At 37.7% G+C, this 18,983-nt stretch overlaps 1 protein-coding gene across 1 annotated transcript in view; it reads right to left on the bottom strand.

Annotated features, from left to right (window-relative positions):
* The window catches only part of LOC120624941 (diacylglycerol kinase 1), a 118,094-nt gene that overhangs the window by 34,650 nt on the left and 64,461 nt on the right, over positions 1-18,983 (bottom strand). The window contains exons 2-3 of the mRNA XM_039891775.1: positions 15,219-15,303; positions 8,858-8,925 (exon numbers count right to left, since the gene is read on the bottom strand). Coding sequence (XP_039747709.1) covers positions 8,858-8,925; positions 15,219-15,300 — 150 coding nt within the window. The 5' untranslated portion in view covers positions 15,301-15,303. The remainder of the gene's footprint in view (positions 1-8,857; positions 8,926-15,218; positions 15,304-18,983) is intronic.

Here is an 18,983-nt window from a genome sequence, read left to right on the forward strand (position 1 = left end):
ACCAAATTCCACTACGTGTAGTTGTTGTAATCGCTAATTTAAACAAATATATCAAAATGTTCATTTTACATGTCTAGATGCAAGTCGCGGTGTTCTGGTTTAAACGGTGTGGTTGCCGGTGTAATTTTAGACACATTAGTCTTTTACTAGTTAGAGCCGACGCCTCGGATGACTATACAGGGTGGCACTTTGTAGGACATGTTTTGTGCATACCCTGCGAAGTGTTGCTCTGTCTAGGCGATAGTTTTTCATTAACCGACCAGGTAGGCCGTCTGCTACCACGCCAATGGCCTTCAGAGCGAAACAGAGAATTGCAGCAAGCTCTGTCATAAAAAGCTATACTATTCCTAAAAACTATATATTTTCATATATTTTTCAGCAGTGAAAATAACAGCATCAGATACCAAGAGAAATATCAAAATCCGTCATAACGGCAGCTTCGATGTCAACAAAGTAAACAGCGTAGGTATAGTTTGAACCTAGCGTAGGGCTGACACTTCATGAAGTCTATTTTTCCTTAGCTGGATATATATAAAGCTGTTTTACAACAGGTTTCTATAATTCTTCAAATCACAAAATAAAGTTAGAGCCATCCAAAAGGGATAGTAATTTTTTTTTTTTTTATTTGCTTTTCATTTCATTTATTCGGAATATTGGTAAGGGTACAGAATAACACAATAAACATGGTGCCACGATAACTGTTGCAGTAGTATAAACTGTGTCGCAACAATTAACGCCCACCTCCAACAATAAATGTATAGTACCAATAAGACAAAAGTAGAACATAGTAAATGCCAATAAAAAAAAGAGAATAAGAGTCAATTAAAATAATAAAAACATGCAGCGACTTATTTAGTGCGGGTGTGTGTGTGTGTGTGTGCAAGTGTGCGTGAGTGTGTGTGTGTTTGTGTGTGTATATGCATGTGTGTTATGTGAATGTCTATAGTTTGGGCCTATTTTAAAAAATCTGTTGAAGTAGGAAGAATCATTTTATTATCTTTTCTACATCACTGTAGGATTCAGAAAGAGGATTAAGAAATCAATCTTTTGATTTGAAGATTTTGGATTGGATTCATTATTAATTTAAGACGCCTCCGCCGTCCAAATTCGTGGGTAAGCAACGTGCGATTGCGTAAGCGTTCTTACTGCATAAAACTTTGAAACCTTTCACAAACAAATATATCCAAGAATAAAGTATAAACGATAGAGATAGTTTTTTCAACAGATAAAAAACAGATTACCGAAATGAATACGAACTAAAAAGTAAATATTTTTTTGCACGGTGTGATGTTATGTTGTATAATTGCGTAAACAATGCTTATTTATGACATAGAAACAATTGCGGTTGATAAGCTGTAATTTTTTTAAGAGTTCATTGTCTGCCTCCGAAAATTTTCAACAGATCAATATGAAAATGAAATGGAATCATTTCGGAACAAACCTATTGGAAACAAGAGATAATTTTACAGATCCGTCCATAAATGATGGAATTATGCCCAAACATACATTAAAAAAAAACATCCGAATTGATAACCTCCGCCTTTTTTGTAAGTCGGTTTACATATAGCATTACAGAACGGCTCACAGTTGACACGGTGCAAGTCTTGAATAAGAATGTAATAGAGGATCAGGGTCAAGAAATTCAATGTAGGAAAGTCGCAATAAAAAACAGCGCGTGCATTCTTGGCATCTTTTCACAAGAATGTAAGTTGCATTATTGTGAAACTAAGTACACGTTGCTTGGATTTAAATTAAGCAGAATATGAAGATTAAAGACATATCTCTAACCACCAAACACTGGTGATGAAATAACGTCTATTTATCAATAGATACATCGATATAAAGGTATTGCAAATGCGTATTAAATCCCTATCCCTAACCCTCCTCCCTCCTCCCTCCTCCCCCTTCCTATATGATAAAAGTAAATGTAAGTTTGTTTGTTACGCTTTCACGCAAAAACAACTTTACCGATCCTCATGAAACTTTGTACACATATTCTCGGAAGTGTTAGAAGTAATATAGGATACTTTTTATTCCGACATTAAGCTCAGTTCCTTTGGGAGAGGGGATGAAAGTGTTTGACGATTTTACACCATAACTCCGACAAATTATAACCGATTTAAATAATTATTTTGTACTATATAGGTTATTATATGTGTTTAATTTTGCCCAAACTGTGGTTGGAGATGGAGGACAGAACTCCTCAGCGGACTGCAGCAAACCCCTCATTTAAGGCTTAGCGATACTGAATACTTTAATTTTTTTTAAGACGAAGTCGCGGGCAACAGCTAGTATGATATATTTTCACAGACTGAAATCGAGTAAATTGAGAATATTTTAAAAACAGCAAAAAACTATTTTATAGAATGGAAATATGTTATTTTTCACCGATATATGGATGCGGTAATTGATATTCGCAATCGATATTTCTGCTTATTAATTATCCATGCGACATACTCGTATTATTTTTTTAGGACCTTTTTGGCACATCATGCTTTATTTCTGCATCCCTTGCCTACTTTGAGTCTAGAGAGGTCCCAATCATTGTTAGCGGCACTATGCTTATTTTTTGAGAATAAAACCACATGAATAGTATCGATATCCTGCGCCACGCGGGGGCCGTGGTTACAGCTATAAAAACCTCACGTACTTCCACAGTGGGCCACGGGAATGGAGAGCTCCTGCTCTACGAGATATATATTTATAAGAGGTTTCTTTGTAAGACCTTTTGGCTAAAACCTCAGGGTGTTACTACTCGCTGCCTGACGACGGCGCCACGGGAACGCTTTCGCACAAATTCGCTACTCACTTCAGGCACTACGTGTCCGTGTTAACCTAAAGGGCGTGCCGGAACAAAAGCGTACTTTAATGTGGACATAGTTAACACCCTATTTTTATTGTTTTTGGGGAAATCCTCATGGACAACAGTTACCACCACAGGCAGGAGGCACTCCAGCCAGTCGCCTGGCGGTTTGTCCACGATAACGCATTCGTACACATCTAGGTAGCGGCGGCCGTCGTGGCAGACCTAAGTGACCCTACAAACGCCACCGTGAACACAGGGTGCGTATTCCAACCTGAGGACTCTAACGGGTGACAGATTCCCCGCATCCATCGCCCGGAGGTCATCATCAAGGGGGCAGGCGGCGTTCCTGAGGAAGACGACTGCGTCCGGGTCTCCTTCGACGTATCGGTTGAAATTCCACTTCGTCCTGTCTCAACCTTTCGGCCACCTCCTGCACCATCACGCCCTCGCGGAAGGTCCTAAGACCTTTCTCTTTCTACCATGGCCCTATCAACGGCTGGTAGCCAGAGGTCTTGGCCAATCGTAGCCACGAGTGCCTCGCATGGTTTTTTCTAGTTGCACTCATGACACTCTCTCTCTCTCTCTCTCTCTCTCTGTCCCCCTTGCACAAGTACCTTCCGAAGAGAAGTTGACAACCCTAATGTAACCCTTATTTAGGACGCGCCACTACGTCGCACTCGTTAGCGTATTCACAAGGATTTTCCTTGCTAGGGTGGCCAGCTTTACTGCTTCCAACCTTGATCACAACATTACAATTCCAACCAACTTCGAAAAAAGCAAGTTCTCAATCACTACTTTTTTGTTTTTTATACAACTATGAGTTAGTTAGCCCTTGACTGCAATCTCACCTAATGGTAAGTGATGATACAGTCTAAGATGGTAACAGACTAACTTGTTAGGGGTATGGCAGCTATATTAAGCCCATACCACCAATTGGTTTTTACGCATCGTACCGGAACGTAAAATCGCTTAGCGGCACGCCTTTGGCGGAAGGGTGGTAACTAGCCACGGGTGAAATCTCCCACCAGACAAAAACTGACTGGGCACAAATTTTGAAATGTAGAATATATTTATTTCTTACTTTTTAGTACGTATTTTTTGACGGCCGATTGGCGCAGTGGGCAGCGACCCTGCTTTCTGAGTCCAAGGCCGTGGGTTCGATTCCCACAACTGGAAAATGTTTGTGTGAAGAACATGAATGTTTTTCAGTGTCTGGATGTTTATAAGTATATTATAAGTATTTATGGATATTATTCATAAAAATATTCATCAGTTTTCTTAGTACCCATAACACAAGCTACGCTTACTTTGGTACTATATGGCGGCGTGTATATTGTCGTAGTATATTTATTTATTTTATTTATTTATTACAATTATTACCAAAGTCGGTTTTTTTTCGTTTCTTAAAGTATTTTGTGTGCACAGCTGGTATTAAAAAAAAAAACAGTCTGCTTAGCCGGTTTACTTAGCTCGGCTAAGTGCGATTTCCAACGCACACTTAACCGTTTCTGTACAGAGGTGAAACATGAAGCACTTAGCATTAACATTTTTGAGATCGAGCAAAATTACTAATCCAGCGATTCGTTTGATGTCGTCTGTCCACCAAGTCGGGGTTTAAGTCAAATCAATCTTTATTTATTCAACTAAGCCTATAGAAGGCCCTTTTGATTTACTCTGGCTTTACGAACGCTTCCTTGTCACCCTATATGAAATGCGTTCAACTTTCAACGACACCAATTTAGGGTCTTAGAACGCCCCAGGGGTTTGGGGCTTCGATTACCACCCATTTTGGGCTATTATCGTAAATAAGGTATCTTTTTTTTTTGGGACTTGTTTTCGATTTGTACGTTTGTCTGTCCGTCACGATATTTTTTTATATTTTTATTCCACTACAAGTTAGCCATTGACTGCAATCACACCTGTGGTAAATGATGATGCAGTCTTAGATGGTAGCGGGCTAACCTGCTAGGTCGTCATACCTATTGGTTTCAACGAGACATCGTACCAGAACACCAAATCGCTTAGCGGCACGTCTTTGGCGGTAGTGTGGTAACTTCTTCTTCTCAGTCGGTTCGCTCTTGTCAGAGCGGTCGTGGTCGTCACTTAAGGGTTGTGGCACGCTTGACTATTCGTCGCCACTCCTCTCTGGCAGCTGCCTTTCTAGCACACTCATGTAATGGGACAGCCACTGCAGCCTTTATTTGGTCAGCCCATATCATGGGCGATCTTCCGCGTGATCTGGTGCCCTCGATTCTTTCTTGTACAACCAGACGTTCAATGGAGTCGTTGTCGTGTCTCTATACGCGACCAAAGAACGTGAGAATACGAGCCATGGAAACTAGCCACGGAAAAAGCTTCTCACCCAGACCAGTCCGGAGAAAATTCGGAAATTATAAATTCCCAAACCAGCAACTGCTGAATTACACGTCTATTTATTTATTTATTTATTTATTTAATTTCTTGAAAACACATAATAACTATAGTTAGATCTAACTGCCGTGCCAGGAATCAAACCCTCTTAATCAAATTCATAGCGCTCACCGTTGCACCAGGGAGGTCGTCAAAAGAAGATAAAGTGTATTCGGAAATAGTTATAATAACCAAGCAGATGCTCTATCAGGGAAACCATCATACACTTATAAAACACGGTGAATATAAATCAGAAACTGGAGGTATTAACTGTATCACCTCTTATTGAACATTATCAAACAATATCTTAAAACTGAAGGTATTCAGGTAATTATTTACTTAGTTACTAGCGGACCCCAGCGCCATCTGTCGGGCTGATTTGTGAATCTAAACCATCCAGGGTGCCACCCAAACGTGTACCAAAAAAATCATTCAAATCGCCGTCTAGGAGGAGTTCAGTGACATACACAAGCACTGCTTTCTGAGTCCAAGGCCGTGGGTTCGATTCCCACAACTGGAATATGTTTGTGTGATGAGCATGAATGTTTTTCAGTGTCTTGGTGTTTATATGTATATTATAAGTATTTATGTGTATTATATTCATAAAAAATAATATTCATCAGCTATCTTAGTACCCAAAACACAAGCTACGCTCACTTTGGGGCTAGATGGCGATGTGTGTGTTGTCGTAGTATATTTATTTATTTATTTAAGCATGGCGATAGTTCTTTCCCAGAGGAGCTCTGCCACAAAAAGCTCAACAGCTTTCGATGGAGCCAAGCTATAGCTTGCCCCGTGATGGCTCTCTACGGATATGGAAGTATAGGTATGAACCTCAACAAGGCTAGTACAGACAGGAGACAAAAATTATATCCCCTGCCAGGGAATATAATTAACGTGTCCACTTGATAAAGAACGGGAATAGGAAATAGGAGGAGTTTACCCGTGTTTATTATTACACATATACTATTTGGATAGGATTTCCACTTGTGCGCCAGTGCTCTGAGAGTTGATAAAGCTGTGGGAGACGAAAATTTTTTATCCTTTCTCTCCTGCCCATGCTAGCCGTGCAGAAAGGTTTCAAAAGACAAAAAGCAACAATTGGATCTCTCAATTTAGTTAAGTTTAGAAAATGGGCACAACAGAATACCTACTATAGTAACATTGGTGACATTTGGCACAACAGAATACTATCGTAACATTGGTAACATTTCTACAAATCAGTGTCAATGAAAATACATAACATTTCTATAAAAAAAAAAACCATAGTCGGGTGAGAAAGTTTTATTTTCGACTTCCCTATAAAAATATTCTTACATTACTCAATGCAAATAGCTTATGACGTTTTATGTCTGACGTCATAGGTCACGTAATCCATCACGAGAGACCTCGGCACAGTTTCCCGTGACGTCATCATGTAATAGCCAGCAAATTTTTTTCAATGATATTCGGCTTTATGACATAGAACTTAACGTTGCAATTTGTAAATGTTTTACGAAATGGAAGGGCCATCCAGCCTGTCGATAATATGCGGCCTGGTTGTGACGTCAGGGTGAAAAGAGATGTCGGATATGACGTCGTATATTGCTTTTTCATTCGTATTGGGTTTTATGAGCTCTCTTACAAATGGTTATAAGAGACAACGTACCTAGGACGGGGGACCTGAGATGACATGCAGGGTAGAGCATTTTTGTCTTTACCACAGATTTTAATATTATGGCCTTTATTAAACATAATCCAAAGTGGCAGTATTATGTTGGCTACTATCGGACAATAATTACATATATATTTCTTGTGTGCGTGTGTATGTCACTGAACTCCTCCTAAACGGCTGGACCGATTTGAATGAATTTTTTGGTATGCGTTTGGGTGGCACCCTGGATGGTTTAGATTCACAAATCAGCCCGACAGATGGCGCTGGGGTCCGCTAGTAATTATATAAAATTGTTGCGACCATCGGATGTCGAGCACTATTTTTAACCGACTAACAAAATGGAGAGGTTTTTTTTTTATTTTGTCTTCTACATCATTTTTAAAACTCGATTAAAACTCATTTTTAATAATCTATCCCAAGTAATTTTCAAAATTTTACTTGACGCCTACTTAAAAAATATTGTAAAAAATATTAATTTCTCGCTTTTTAGTTATATAACAAAGTTTTGTTTAAAAATTGGCATATGTAACCTATTGTGTAACATTGCATGCCAAATAACTGGCATTACACTGTATCCTTAACCAATATGTAACACCTTATTTTGTAATACACGATTATTATTATTATAATAACACTAACATTCATATAAAATTTAGCAATAATTTTTCTATTTTATGGGAGACGAGACCGGGGCAGACTGTTTCCAAGCAACCTTGTCAAAGTAAACATAAGGAGGCGTTACGTTTTATATAAATTAGTAACCTCGCTGGTACTAAATGTATTTTATGGTGATTTCAACGCAGACTATTAGATTATACGTTCCATAATTCAGTTAAAAAGCTCTGACAGATGGGCGGAAAAACAAAGTGCAATTTAACCAAGTAAACTCGGACATTCCGTGTCCCTCGGGGAAAAAGAGTGACAATTCTAGGTCACAGTGGAAAACTGGATTTGCATACAAACAATAAACTACAAACATCAATTTAAAAGTTCAAACAGTGTACAGACAATAGACATCCATGCATTGACAATCACACAATTTGTTGTGAGCCTGTTCGCACCTATTTTTAACTAGAAACGAGAAAAGTTTACCGATTTATGATCTGTAAACTTTTCTCGTTTGAACTTGTTTCTTTACGTTGACAAAAATAGTATAAGTATCTCGTTTTCCGAATGAAAAAGTTTCATTAATATGGTAGAAAAAAATTATTGCCCACGTCAAATTCAAAAATTCCTTTTTTCAAAAGGCACTTGTTGTGTACTGAAGATATTTTAGGGTTTAGTTTTTGTCTATCTACACTTACTTTTAATAAAATTGTAACGGGTCGAATTATGTACACACATAACACTCTGTAATTCTCTTTCATTCATTGTTGTCTGTCTGTCTGTATCTTGGCAGCTTTTCACGACACTACAGCACCGATTCCAATGGAGCTTTGCATCATTTGAGTTCATACTACGAGGCAAGATATACGATACTTTTTAAGCCGAAATTAAGTACTGTTCCTTTAGGAGAAGGGGGAAAGTGAATGACGATTTTACACCATCACTCCGTCAAATATATACCGATTGAAATAGTTATTTTTGTAGTTTGATAGGTTGTAGAATCAATTTATTTCTACCAAATTGCGTGTAGATCTAATAAATATGAGTGGAGATAAGGGACAAAACTCCTTATCGGATGGCATTAAACTGAATACATAAACTTTTGCCACATTTAAGAGGAATTCGATGCTAGGAATGAATAAAAAATGCAACAAATTTTCTGGTAGGAGGAACTGTGGAAGGTGTGTCACCAAATTTTATTAAAATCTCTGCCAGCTCCGTAGTTTAGTTACCTACTCAGATATTGTTTTTCTTGTATAATTAATTATCTTTTAGTTTTGTTTAGTATTCATGTGTTTTGATAAGGGATTTTGGACATTTGCAAATAAAATAATAATAGTTATTCATTTAGGTATTATTACTTTTGATGTTAAATAACTTACACCATCTGGATTCTGTTTCTTAACTTCTGCCAATTCTTTGAGCACATCTTCCAGTTTTCTGCTTGAATCTGTGGAAAGATAACGTAATTGATTAATTATTTATTAATTTGCATTTTTTTCAATTCCACTACAAGTTGGCCCTAGACTCCAATCTTGCTTTGTGGTAAGTGACTATGCTGTCTGAGATGGTAGCGAACTAACCTGTTAACTTATAAAAACTTAAGTTAAATAATATTAAAATACCTGTTACGGTTATGGTAGTTATATTAAACCCATTCCCCCTATCGGGCATCTAGGTGGCATTGTACCTTAACGCTTAATCGCATGACGGAATGGTCAGTAGGGTTTTTTTTTTTTTTTTTTTTTATATTTAGTATTAATATGCATACGGCAACATGAGGCATGGATGTTCAGCCTCATTAATTACACCTTCAGCCACACCCTTCGGACCGGAACATGGCAATGCTGTTTGGCGGAGAAATAAACATGGCGGTAGTACCAGACGATCTCGACACAAAACGCTTTACTACTACTTAATAAAAAACTTCAGCGTCCCTTTCGTGGAGACCGAGTTCGAGCCCCGAGCACCACTGACTTTTCGGAGTTATGTGCGTTTTTAATTTAAGCAATTTAAATATCACTTGCTTTAACGGCAAAGGAAAACATCTTGAGGAAACCTGCATTCTTGAGAGTTCTCCACATGTTCTCGACCAATCCGCACTTGGTCAGCGTGGTAGACTACGGTCTAACATTAGGAACATTATGGAGAACTCTATCAGAATAAGAAGATAGAGTCTTCTTATTCTGATAGAGTTCCTCCTTATCCTTCCTATTCTGGGAGCAAACCCTGTAATGGGCCGGTAATGGGGTGATGATGATGAAGATGATGATGACTACTTAAAACCTTCTCATCACCAATGGAGGTCCCAAGCTCGACCTGTTCAATCAGCGAATATTCAGTTGGAAGGAGCGTAATGCCCTTAAATTCAACCAACAAATTAAAATGTGTATCAATAACCCCCTTGAGGGCATATAACAGCAGGCCATACATAAAATACATTAATTTAATGTAAGTTCATACCAGCGGTATTGGTTGGTTGTCGATGTCGTAACTTTTTTGTTTTAATAAAAATATATATACAACGACAATACACACATCGCGATCTCACCCCAGAGTAAGCGAAGCTTGTGTTATGGGTACTGAGACGACTGATAAATATTTTTTTTTCAAATATATTACAACGTATAACCGGAATACGAAGTACTGTTGAATCCTTCAAGTATATTTAATAAGGAAGCATAATGAAGAATGTTTGAATTATTTTGTATGGAAGTTTCCATACAAAATAATTCAAACATTCTAAGTGGTTGCTTACAAAACCCTATTGAAGATAAAAGACTGACGACCACTTGATTTTAATATTTCATATGATGCTGTATCTGATTTCTTACATTGAAAACTGTGGCAGTGGTTTATTCATAAACTTTTAGCGTTTCGGTTTCACTGATAAGTCTTAGAGACAGTAAATAATTTACCTCTAAAGCCTGTGAAGTAATATTTCGGTTTTCATTTACACGTATAAGTACTTTATATTAGGTATACAGATATACACCCAGACACTGAGTAACATTCATGTTCATCACACAAACCCACAGCCTCAAAAAGCAGGGTCGCTGCCCACTGCACCTTCAAATAACTCCACAACATCTGTTTCACCCAACAGCGGAATATACAGCAAGTTGGAATGTGCGTAAGGCCTTTAAATTGAACTTACAGTATGTTACAATAATCCCCTTGAGAGCTTAATAGCAGAAGACCATAGTCTAATTAATTAATTTATATCCCGACGGTATTGTTGGCTATATTTATTTGTATTACTTTTCTCATCATCAGCATATCAACTTAAGGAGGTACATTGTTGGATAAAAGTTTAATACATCTCGTATCAAGCGAGCAACTCGATTATTGCAACTTCACAACATTGCATGCATCTGTAATTCAAACAGCGGGACTATCTGCAACTTTGAACATGAATAAAACCCTTAACTAGCCAATTATAGTGTCAAAGTCAAAGTCAAAGTCACAGTCAAATATTTATATATTCAAATAGGCACAGAGATGGCAGTTTTGATGCGTTGATTACATACAAAATGTGTAGGTAAATACTAGTGAGTAGTGATGCTGATAACTATATTTGTAAACCTTAGCCGGGTGTTCTTTTCGCTATCACCATCTCACATTGTCATTTGAAAATATTCAATAAGCAACCTGGCATAGTTAATAGTGTGTAAAAACAACTGCCATGTGACTTAAGTCTAAGCTTTCCAAGCTAAGCCCAGCCACAAATGATGTTAAAAGCGTGCTTAGAATAAGAATGGAATGTTAGGTAATGTAAAATCAGGGCCCAGGTCTGAAAGGAACCCTTTAACACACACTTCCTTATGTTACACCCAACCACACGATACACAAATTATTGATTGAAAACCTTGTAAGCTTATAGCAGTACTCCGTATGTCGTTCTATAGAAAAATAATAACTTAAATGCGTAAGAAATATTATTTATATTATTATTATCTCTTAGATCCAAGCTTATGCAATTTTGTACTCTTATTAATAAGATTACTGGAAATAGAAAATCAGGGCTCTGGTCTGAGAAGAATCCTAGAGCTACTCTTTACGTATGTTACATCCAACAGCGGGATATACAGTAAGTTGTAACATGAGTGGAGCCCTTAAATGAAATTAGCCAATACAGTACATAGTAGTAATAGGTCACTTCGATCAATATCATTGATCGAAGCCTTTGCGAGTTCATAACATTACCTCGTACATACTTGTATCAGAAATACATACGGCCGCCTTGGTACTCTAATAGATTAATTTCTTAACCCGAAGAGTATTGCGTGATGCAACCGCGAGTAGGTTGGCTGTCTTTATTGCTTTAGTTTAAAGATTCAGTAACGTGTAATTGAACCAATTTGGTTAGAAGCATAATCAGAATAGGCCCCCGTTTTCATAGAGAGGGAGAGAGGGATTCAGAGCATTGACCTACCACGCTGCACCAAATTATAGAAAAAACTGGAGAGCCATCATTGTCATCGGTATAATAATGTTACAAAACGTGATATTACATTTTCTGCACTTTCAGATTGTTCTAAATGCATGGTCTGAGACGAACGCTCACAACAAATGCTTATGCAAGTTGGTAAGTGCGTGAGGTCCTTTAATTACGTAGCCTTTGTGAATTGTGACCTTTTTAATATGATATCCATAGATGTGGTTACGCCTCGCCTTACAATTCGTTAATAGCATCGGATCGCCCGTATATGTCTATATACCTAAATAACATGATATTTCAGAGATTGGAAGCGAATCAGATGCGTTTCATAATTCACTACACTCGCGTAAGTCGGTCAAACTCCACAGAGCTACTGCGACAAGCTATTGGTTCAAGTTACTCGAACAAGTAACTGGTGCAAACTACATGCACAAGAACTTATTAGCATATCGCTTGCATCAGTTCTTGTGCATGTAGTTTGCACCAGTTACTTGTTCGAGTAACTTGAATATAAGTGATGATGCAGTTTAAGATGGTATATTTAATTATTAAATATACCATCTTAAACTGCATCATCACTTACCATGGCGAGTTTTCTAATTGCAATCAAGGGGCATCTTATTTATTATTTATTTATACTCTTTATTTGGAAAAAAAGAACAAAAATCTAAAAAAATGTTGTAGGATACAAAAGGCGGCCTAAAAGATCGCTAAGTAGCTATCTCTGCCAGGCAACCTTAGGATTAGGAAAACTTAAAAAAAAAGAAAACGTGGGGTACACGTGTGTTTTAAACATATACATACGAATAACTACACACTAAAACATAAACCAGACCACAAATACAACAATAATTATAAACATAAAAAATAAATATACTCATACATACTTTAATATACCATAAATTCTTTAATATGAGTTAGAGTAGATAAATAAATAACAGGATTTTTAAATATGCCTAGTGTCTTTGACTGTCGTATGTTCAATGGGAGTGCATTCCACAATTCAGTAGCCTTGACAGTGAACGAATGCTTGTAAACTTCGTTGCCATCTTGTAGTGAATAAAAAAAAACAAACGATCGGCGTGATTCGCATGCAAATGATCGCTACGGGCGGGGCACATAGCTCGGAGAACCGATGGACCTTGGATTCCTAAGATGCTGGCATGGCGACCTCGCACCGGTAAACGCAGCGTTGGTAGACCCCCGACGAGGTCTTCTCAAGGCCTTGGTATTTGGAACTCCCTACAAAAGATCTACGGCCAGCAGTGGAGGTCAATCGGTTGATATGATGATGATGATCGCTCCGACGGACCGCTCGTGTATGAGGCCCGTAACTTGTCGTAGGTAGATATATCGGAGATGTATTGCGGTCTGCCTAGGTACTCTAATAAATTAATTTATATCCCGAAGGTATTGCATTGTGCAAGGGGGTGGTTGGTTTAATATATTTTTATCTGTATTAGGAGTGCACGTGACTTTGTACGCGTGTAATTTGTGCTAGTAACGTAAAGATTTTCCATTAAAACTTTCATCTTCAATTCCAGGATTGTTTTTCATTAAACAAACTTAAATATTAAGGTGGTAAACAGGTGTTAAACAGCGACGGTGTGGTATAAGTTTGACATAATTTAAGGGATACAAAACTCTTAAGTATAAAATAAACAAATAAGTAAAACTTCGACAATACACACATCGCCATCTAGCCCCAAAGAAAGCGTAGCTTGGGTACTAAGATGACTGATGAATATTTTTATGAATTTTATATACATGCATAAATTATAACTTATAACTTATAATATACAGATAAACACCCAGTATATGTTATTAGAATTTAAAAGAAAGTGTATAAAATTTTACAATAAACTACCGGTTGATATCGTGGAACTTTTTAAGACACATCCTCTTAAAAATTCAAAGTATATTTTACACGTAAGCTAACAGAAAAGTCCTATTACAGTACAAAGGTTTACGAAGACGACCACCAAGCTAGGGTGTTATATTGTTCTATTGCTCTAACCAGGTTGCGAATGGCAACGCGCGATGATGATAACAAAAAAAACACTAACTAAGGACTATGTTTGTTTTGTGCTTCTTCTTAGACCAGGGCGCGTTTGGGACTATTCCAACTTTAATATTAAGTGTACGAATGTTGTTATCGACATCATCTAAATACAATGTGCATATTTTTATGCGATGTGTAAAGCTTAATTTTCGTAATGTACGCATCAAAGGTGACATCTATGTGCGTATTTGAATAAAGAAATATTTGACTTTGATCTAGAGTATTAGATATATTGAGAAAAGTAATCTTTTACATTTACCGCAGTGATGGTATAGGCACTATGCCTGTACCGACGTATTGCCACTCTAGGGAGTAAAAAGTAACTTAATAGAGCCCGCTTCGGTCGGGTTACCCATATACGTAATTGGCCTCGAGAGAGCAATTTCGGTAAAGCCTTTTGCGATTACCTGATATTATGTTACCCAAATGGAGTTACCACGCTGAACTTCATCAATTTGTTGCTTTTTATGCTTTTAGGATTATGAAATTCAAAAATCGAATAGAAGTTACAAATATACAAAATCCCAATAAAGATTTGCGTGATGACATTAAAAAAACTTGCAGGGCAGTCTTTGGGAACTGCCGGTAGAAGTGAAAACGAAATGTAAGTACATGTACAACGTGTAACGAAATTACGAAGGTTGATATTGAAGGTTCTGAGGGTGTATAAGTATATTTCATACGGAAGCAGCCTATAAAATATTAAATTAAAAGAAGCGTATTTATTTTTCCATACTAACTAGTTTGAAACATTCTAAGTGCTTACTAATGACAACCCTATTGAAGATAAAAGACCGACCGACACTTGCATAGTACCTACTGTACGCGAAACGTAACTAATAATGTGACAGGGGCCACTTGATTTTACTTTTGCATTTGATGTTAGGGCTGTATCAGATTTCTTTCCGTAAGAACTATGGCAATTGTGTACTCGAGATCTATTAGCATTTCGGTTGCACAGGTAAGTCTCAGATACAGCATAATGTACCTACCTGTAGCCTCTGAAGTATTACTACGGTTTTCATTTACACGTTGTGTAAACATATAGCTCATGGCATTCGTTCGGTAAAGATGACGCGAGTTTTACGCTTGATCATCACCCAAAAAGTGCTCAGCGCGCCTAAAGAAGTTTTCACTTCAGAAATCTAAAACTTAAAAGATAACTTGTAATAAAATGTTTTTGCAATTTTTAAGTTCTGAGGAGATAAGGGTTCCTTAAGAAGAACTTCAAGGAACTTACATGATGTGAGTTCCTGCAGCTGTTGGAACTCTGCGGGTGACAGCTTGTCCCATTGGAAACTGCTTCCGGTTGGATTCGACATGATCTGCGAACAAAATAACCTTTGTTAATTTATTACCAGCATTTATTTAGCTTGCGAAGTTTGTATGTTTATAACGTACGTTACGTTCTGATGGGTGATAACTACAATACCGACGTATTTGTGCCACCAAGTGTTTTAACGGTGCCTCGTGGAAACCGTACGAGTTAAATATAATTTCCATAACCCTTACCTTATCACCAGTTGAGATTACAGTCTAGGGCTAACTTGTATTAAGAAAACATCGTGAGGAAACCTGCATGCCTGGGAGTTCTCCGTAAAGTTCACGCTTGAAACTCACGCTCCACGCTAACCAAATGCAAATTGTGAAGTCTACCAATCCGCATTTGGTCAGCGTGGTGGTCTACGGCCTAACCCCATCACCGTGAAAGGAGACCTGTAGTGAGTCGGTAATGTGTTGATAACGATAATGATGGTGATAAATATATTGTTACAGTAATTTTATCAAGTGGGTAAATAACCAAACTTTTGATCAATTTAAATTCATATTTGCCAGATATTTTATTAAATTGATTAGGATTTTACAAGTACCCTAATAATTATTAATTAGTTAAAAGATATTTTTCAAGAAACAATTAAAATTATATTTGATTAATAACCAATGTTCATGACATTGACTTGGTGGGTATTTTGATATAAATAGTAATTGCATTATCGATACAATTCAGTCCTAGATGGACTCTAACGATGCAAAGATACCTCCCGGTGTCTTAGTCGTTTATCAATATACATTCGTTAATTATACTACGAGTAGGTACTACAAAATACCGGAACAATCGCTGGCGAAGCCGCAGTTACTTTTATAGTTACACTATATGAATATTATACCAACAAAGTAATATTACCCAATACAGTGTCGAACGAACAGCTAAGCCGGTCAATCTTGATGGATTAAGAACGATGGTGATACGATATCAAACGGAAGCGCTATAAAAGCGACTTACATCCATATTCCCATACTAGGGATTGTCGGCAAATTTGAGAGAGCTTATTTTAACAACGTAAGTCCTCATCACGCATCACTTCAACCGATTGACGTCCACTGCTGGACATAGGTTTTGTGTAGGGTTCGCAAATCGACGGTAATAGGCGACGTGTTTCCAGCGGCTACCAGAACCTCTTTTGATGTAGTCTGCCCACCTCGGCCGACCAACGCTACGTTCTCGTGCATACTAACAAAAATCTTATTCCTGCCGCAAAGCAGCATTGTTGCAATACTGTGTGCCGGTCTTAAAGGTGTGGTTGTCGGTGTTATTACAGGCTTGGGGCAATGGGGCTTAAAACCTTCGCACGGTTGATAGACGCACTTTGCAGGAAGTGTTCCTTGCATGCGATGTGTTGCTCTCTCTATGCGCTATGGTTTACCACTTACAATAAGGTAGGTCATCGGCTTGTTTCGTCAATTATAATTATAAAAAAAGACCAGAAACCATTCAGATATTTTTTTATAGATATAATATTTGTTTAATTTTTTTTTAATTTCTTTTTTTCTTTATGAATAAACCAACCAAAAATATATTTTTGTAGGAAAATAATAGTTACAAACTAAATTTCCAATACCTATAAGCCGTTTAACTGTTCACTTATGAGCATGGTACCCAAAATGCCGCTATTGCCCCTTTGAAAAGCTAGACTAGCCGTTGGGCTAAATAAGCCAGCTCTTGGGTCACCAGACGTAAGGACCAATTTTTGTGACACTATGTTAATAAAATGTTTCGTGTCCGAAGACCATGGCCTCAGAGTCTCAAACGCAAGCGCCGCAAAAATGTAGTCATTACAAATAACGGAGTATTTACGGCGCTTAAGCATTTGAGCAGATACGGCAGCTGAGACGTACCCGTAGTTTTTAATAAAACTTTGTTATAATTAATTTAATTAAATGAATAATTAATTGAATGAATTATAAAATCTCAATTCGGATCTCAAATCTCCCACTTATCATCATCATCATCATCATCATCATCATTACAGGCCATTACCGGCCCCTACATGGCAAACCCCCCCCCCCCCCCCCACTCCCCACCCCTCCACAATGCGAATGTGTTAACGTAGTCTGCCCAGTGCGGTGGACTCTGCACACCTTTGATAATTTCCCCACGATGTTTTCCGTCACCATTGAAGCAAGTGATATTTTGGTAGCTTTTAAAAAAAGCGCACCTAACTTAGAAAAAGTTAGAGGTGCGTAACTCGACGCCCCGAAAATGAAGACGAAGTCCTACCCTTTGGGCTAACTTCCAACTGATCACAGATCTCAAAACTAACGAGGTAAATAGATAAAGAATGTGGACAATTTTTATTTATTTTACCTACAACTTTACAAGTTAGCCCTTGACTGCAATCGCCTAATGGTTAGCGATGATGATTCTAAGATGGCAGCGAGCTAACCTGTTAAACCAATACCCCTATGGATTCTACATGGCATCGTACCAGAACGCTAAATTTCCGCTGGGTCTTTGTCGGTACGGTGGTACAGCCGAAGCCTCCCAAACCAGGGAAAATTCAGAAATTATAAATTTATAAATTGCCCCCCCCCCCCCCCCCCAGAGATCTTCCCCGGACCTCCCACTTATACAACTACAGCGCCAGGGAGGTCGTTAATAACCGATAGCATTACTTTAAAATCTTTCAATTTACTTAGCTTTATGATTTATGTTCAACACAAAAGGCGCCATTAGGGTGTCTTTCCTCACGCTTGACCCGTTTTCACAATAAATAACCCTGTAAATACGCTCTTTCACCTTTAGAAATACAAATGCAAACCACAAAGCCACCTGTTGCTCCCCGTAAATTCTTATTCATATCGCGTTTACGTGGACCTCTGATAAAACTTTATAAATAAAGTTCAACCTTTTATACGGTGGGTATGAAAGGAAAAAGAAATAAAAGGTATTGTTGCTAATTCCGTTGAAGGTACACAAATCTCACGACGGATATCTACGAATGATACGGTAGTCAGATCGAGAAAATGATACATTACTGGTCGCGATTTTTTATTACTTGCTGACCCAAGGAACTTCGTCTGCACTAAATCGGTCATTACCGGTTCTAATATCTTAAAAGAAAACCTAGAAGCTATTTGCAGAGTTACCTACCGGGTCCAGTTTTATTTCCAAATTATACTTACTATATGGACACCCTCAAACACATAATTTCTTATGAGTAGAAATCTAAAGAATACCTAGAACTCAATTGCAGCTTCACTTACCGGTACGAACTGAGAATCCAAATTATCCCGAAAACCACTCAATCATGTCTGTCAGGCGCTGTTTTATTCTAGATAAAATGCAGGAAACAATATTGAATGAATTCAATTTTCAAACTTCTAAAAGATAGGTCCAAATTGAATAATAAGGAATATATATATACATAACAAATCTTTATTATAAAAGTAATTATTAAATTTGACAGCCGATTGGCGCAGAGGGCAGCAACACTGCTTTCCGAGTCCAAGGCTTGGTTCGATTCCCACAACTTGAAAATATTTCTGTGATGAACATGAATATTTTTCAGTGTCTAGGTGTTTATCTGTATATTATAAATATTTATGTATATAATTCATAAAATTATTCCTCAGTCAACTTAGTACACATGAAACAAACTACGCTTACTTTGGTGCTAGATGACGATATGTGTATCATCATAGTGTATTTATTTATTTAATTATT

The sequence above is a fragment of the Pararge aegeria genome, chromosome 7 (genome assembly GCF_905163445.1).
Source record: "Pararge aegeria chromosome 7, ilParAegt1.1, whole genome shotgun sequence".
In the NCBI taxonomy this organism is placed as follows: domain Eukaryota; kingdom Metazoa; phylum Arthropoda; class Insecta; order Lepidoptera; family Nymphalidae; genus Pararge; species Pararge aegeria.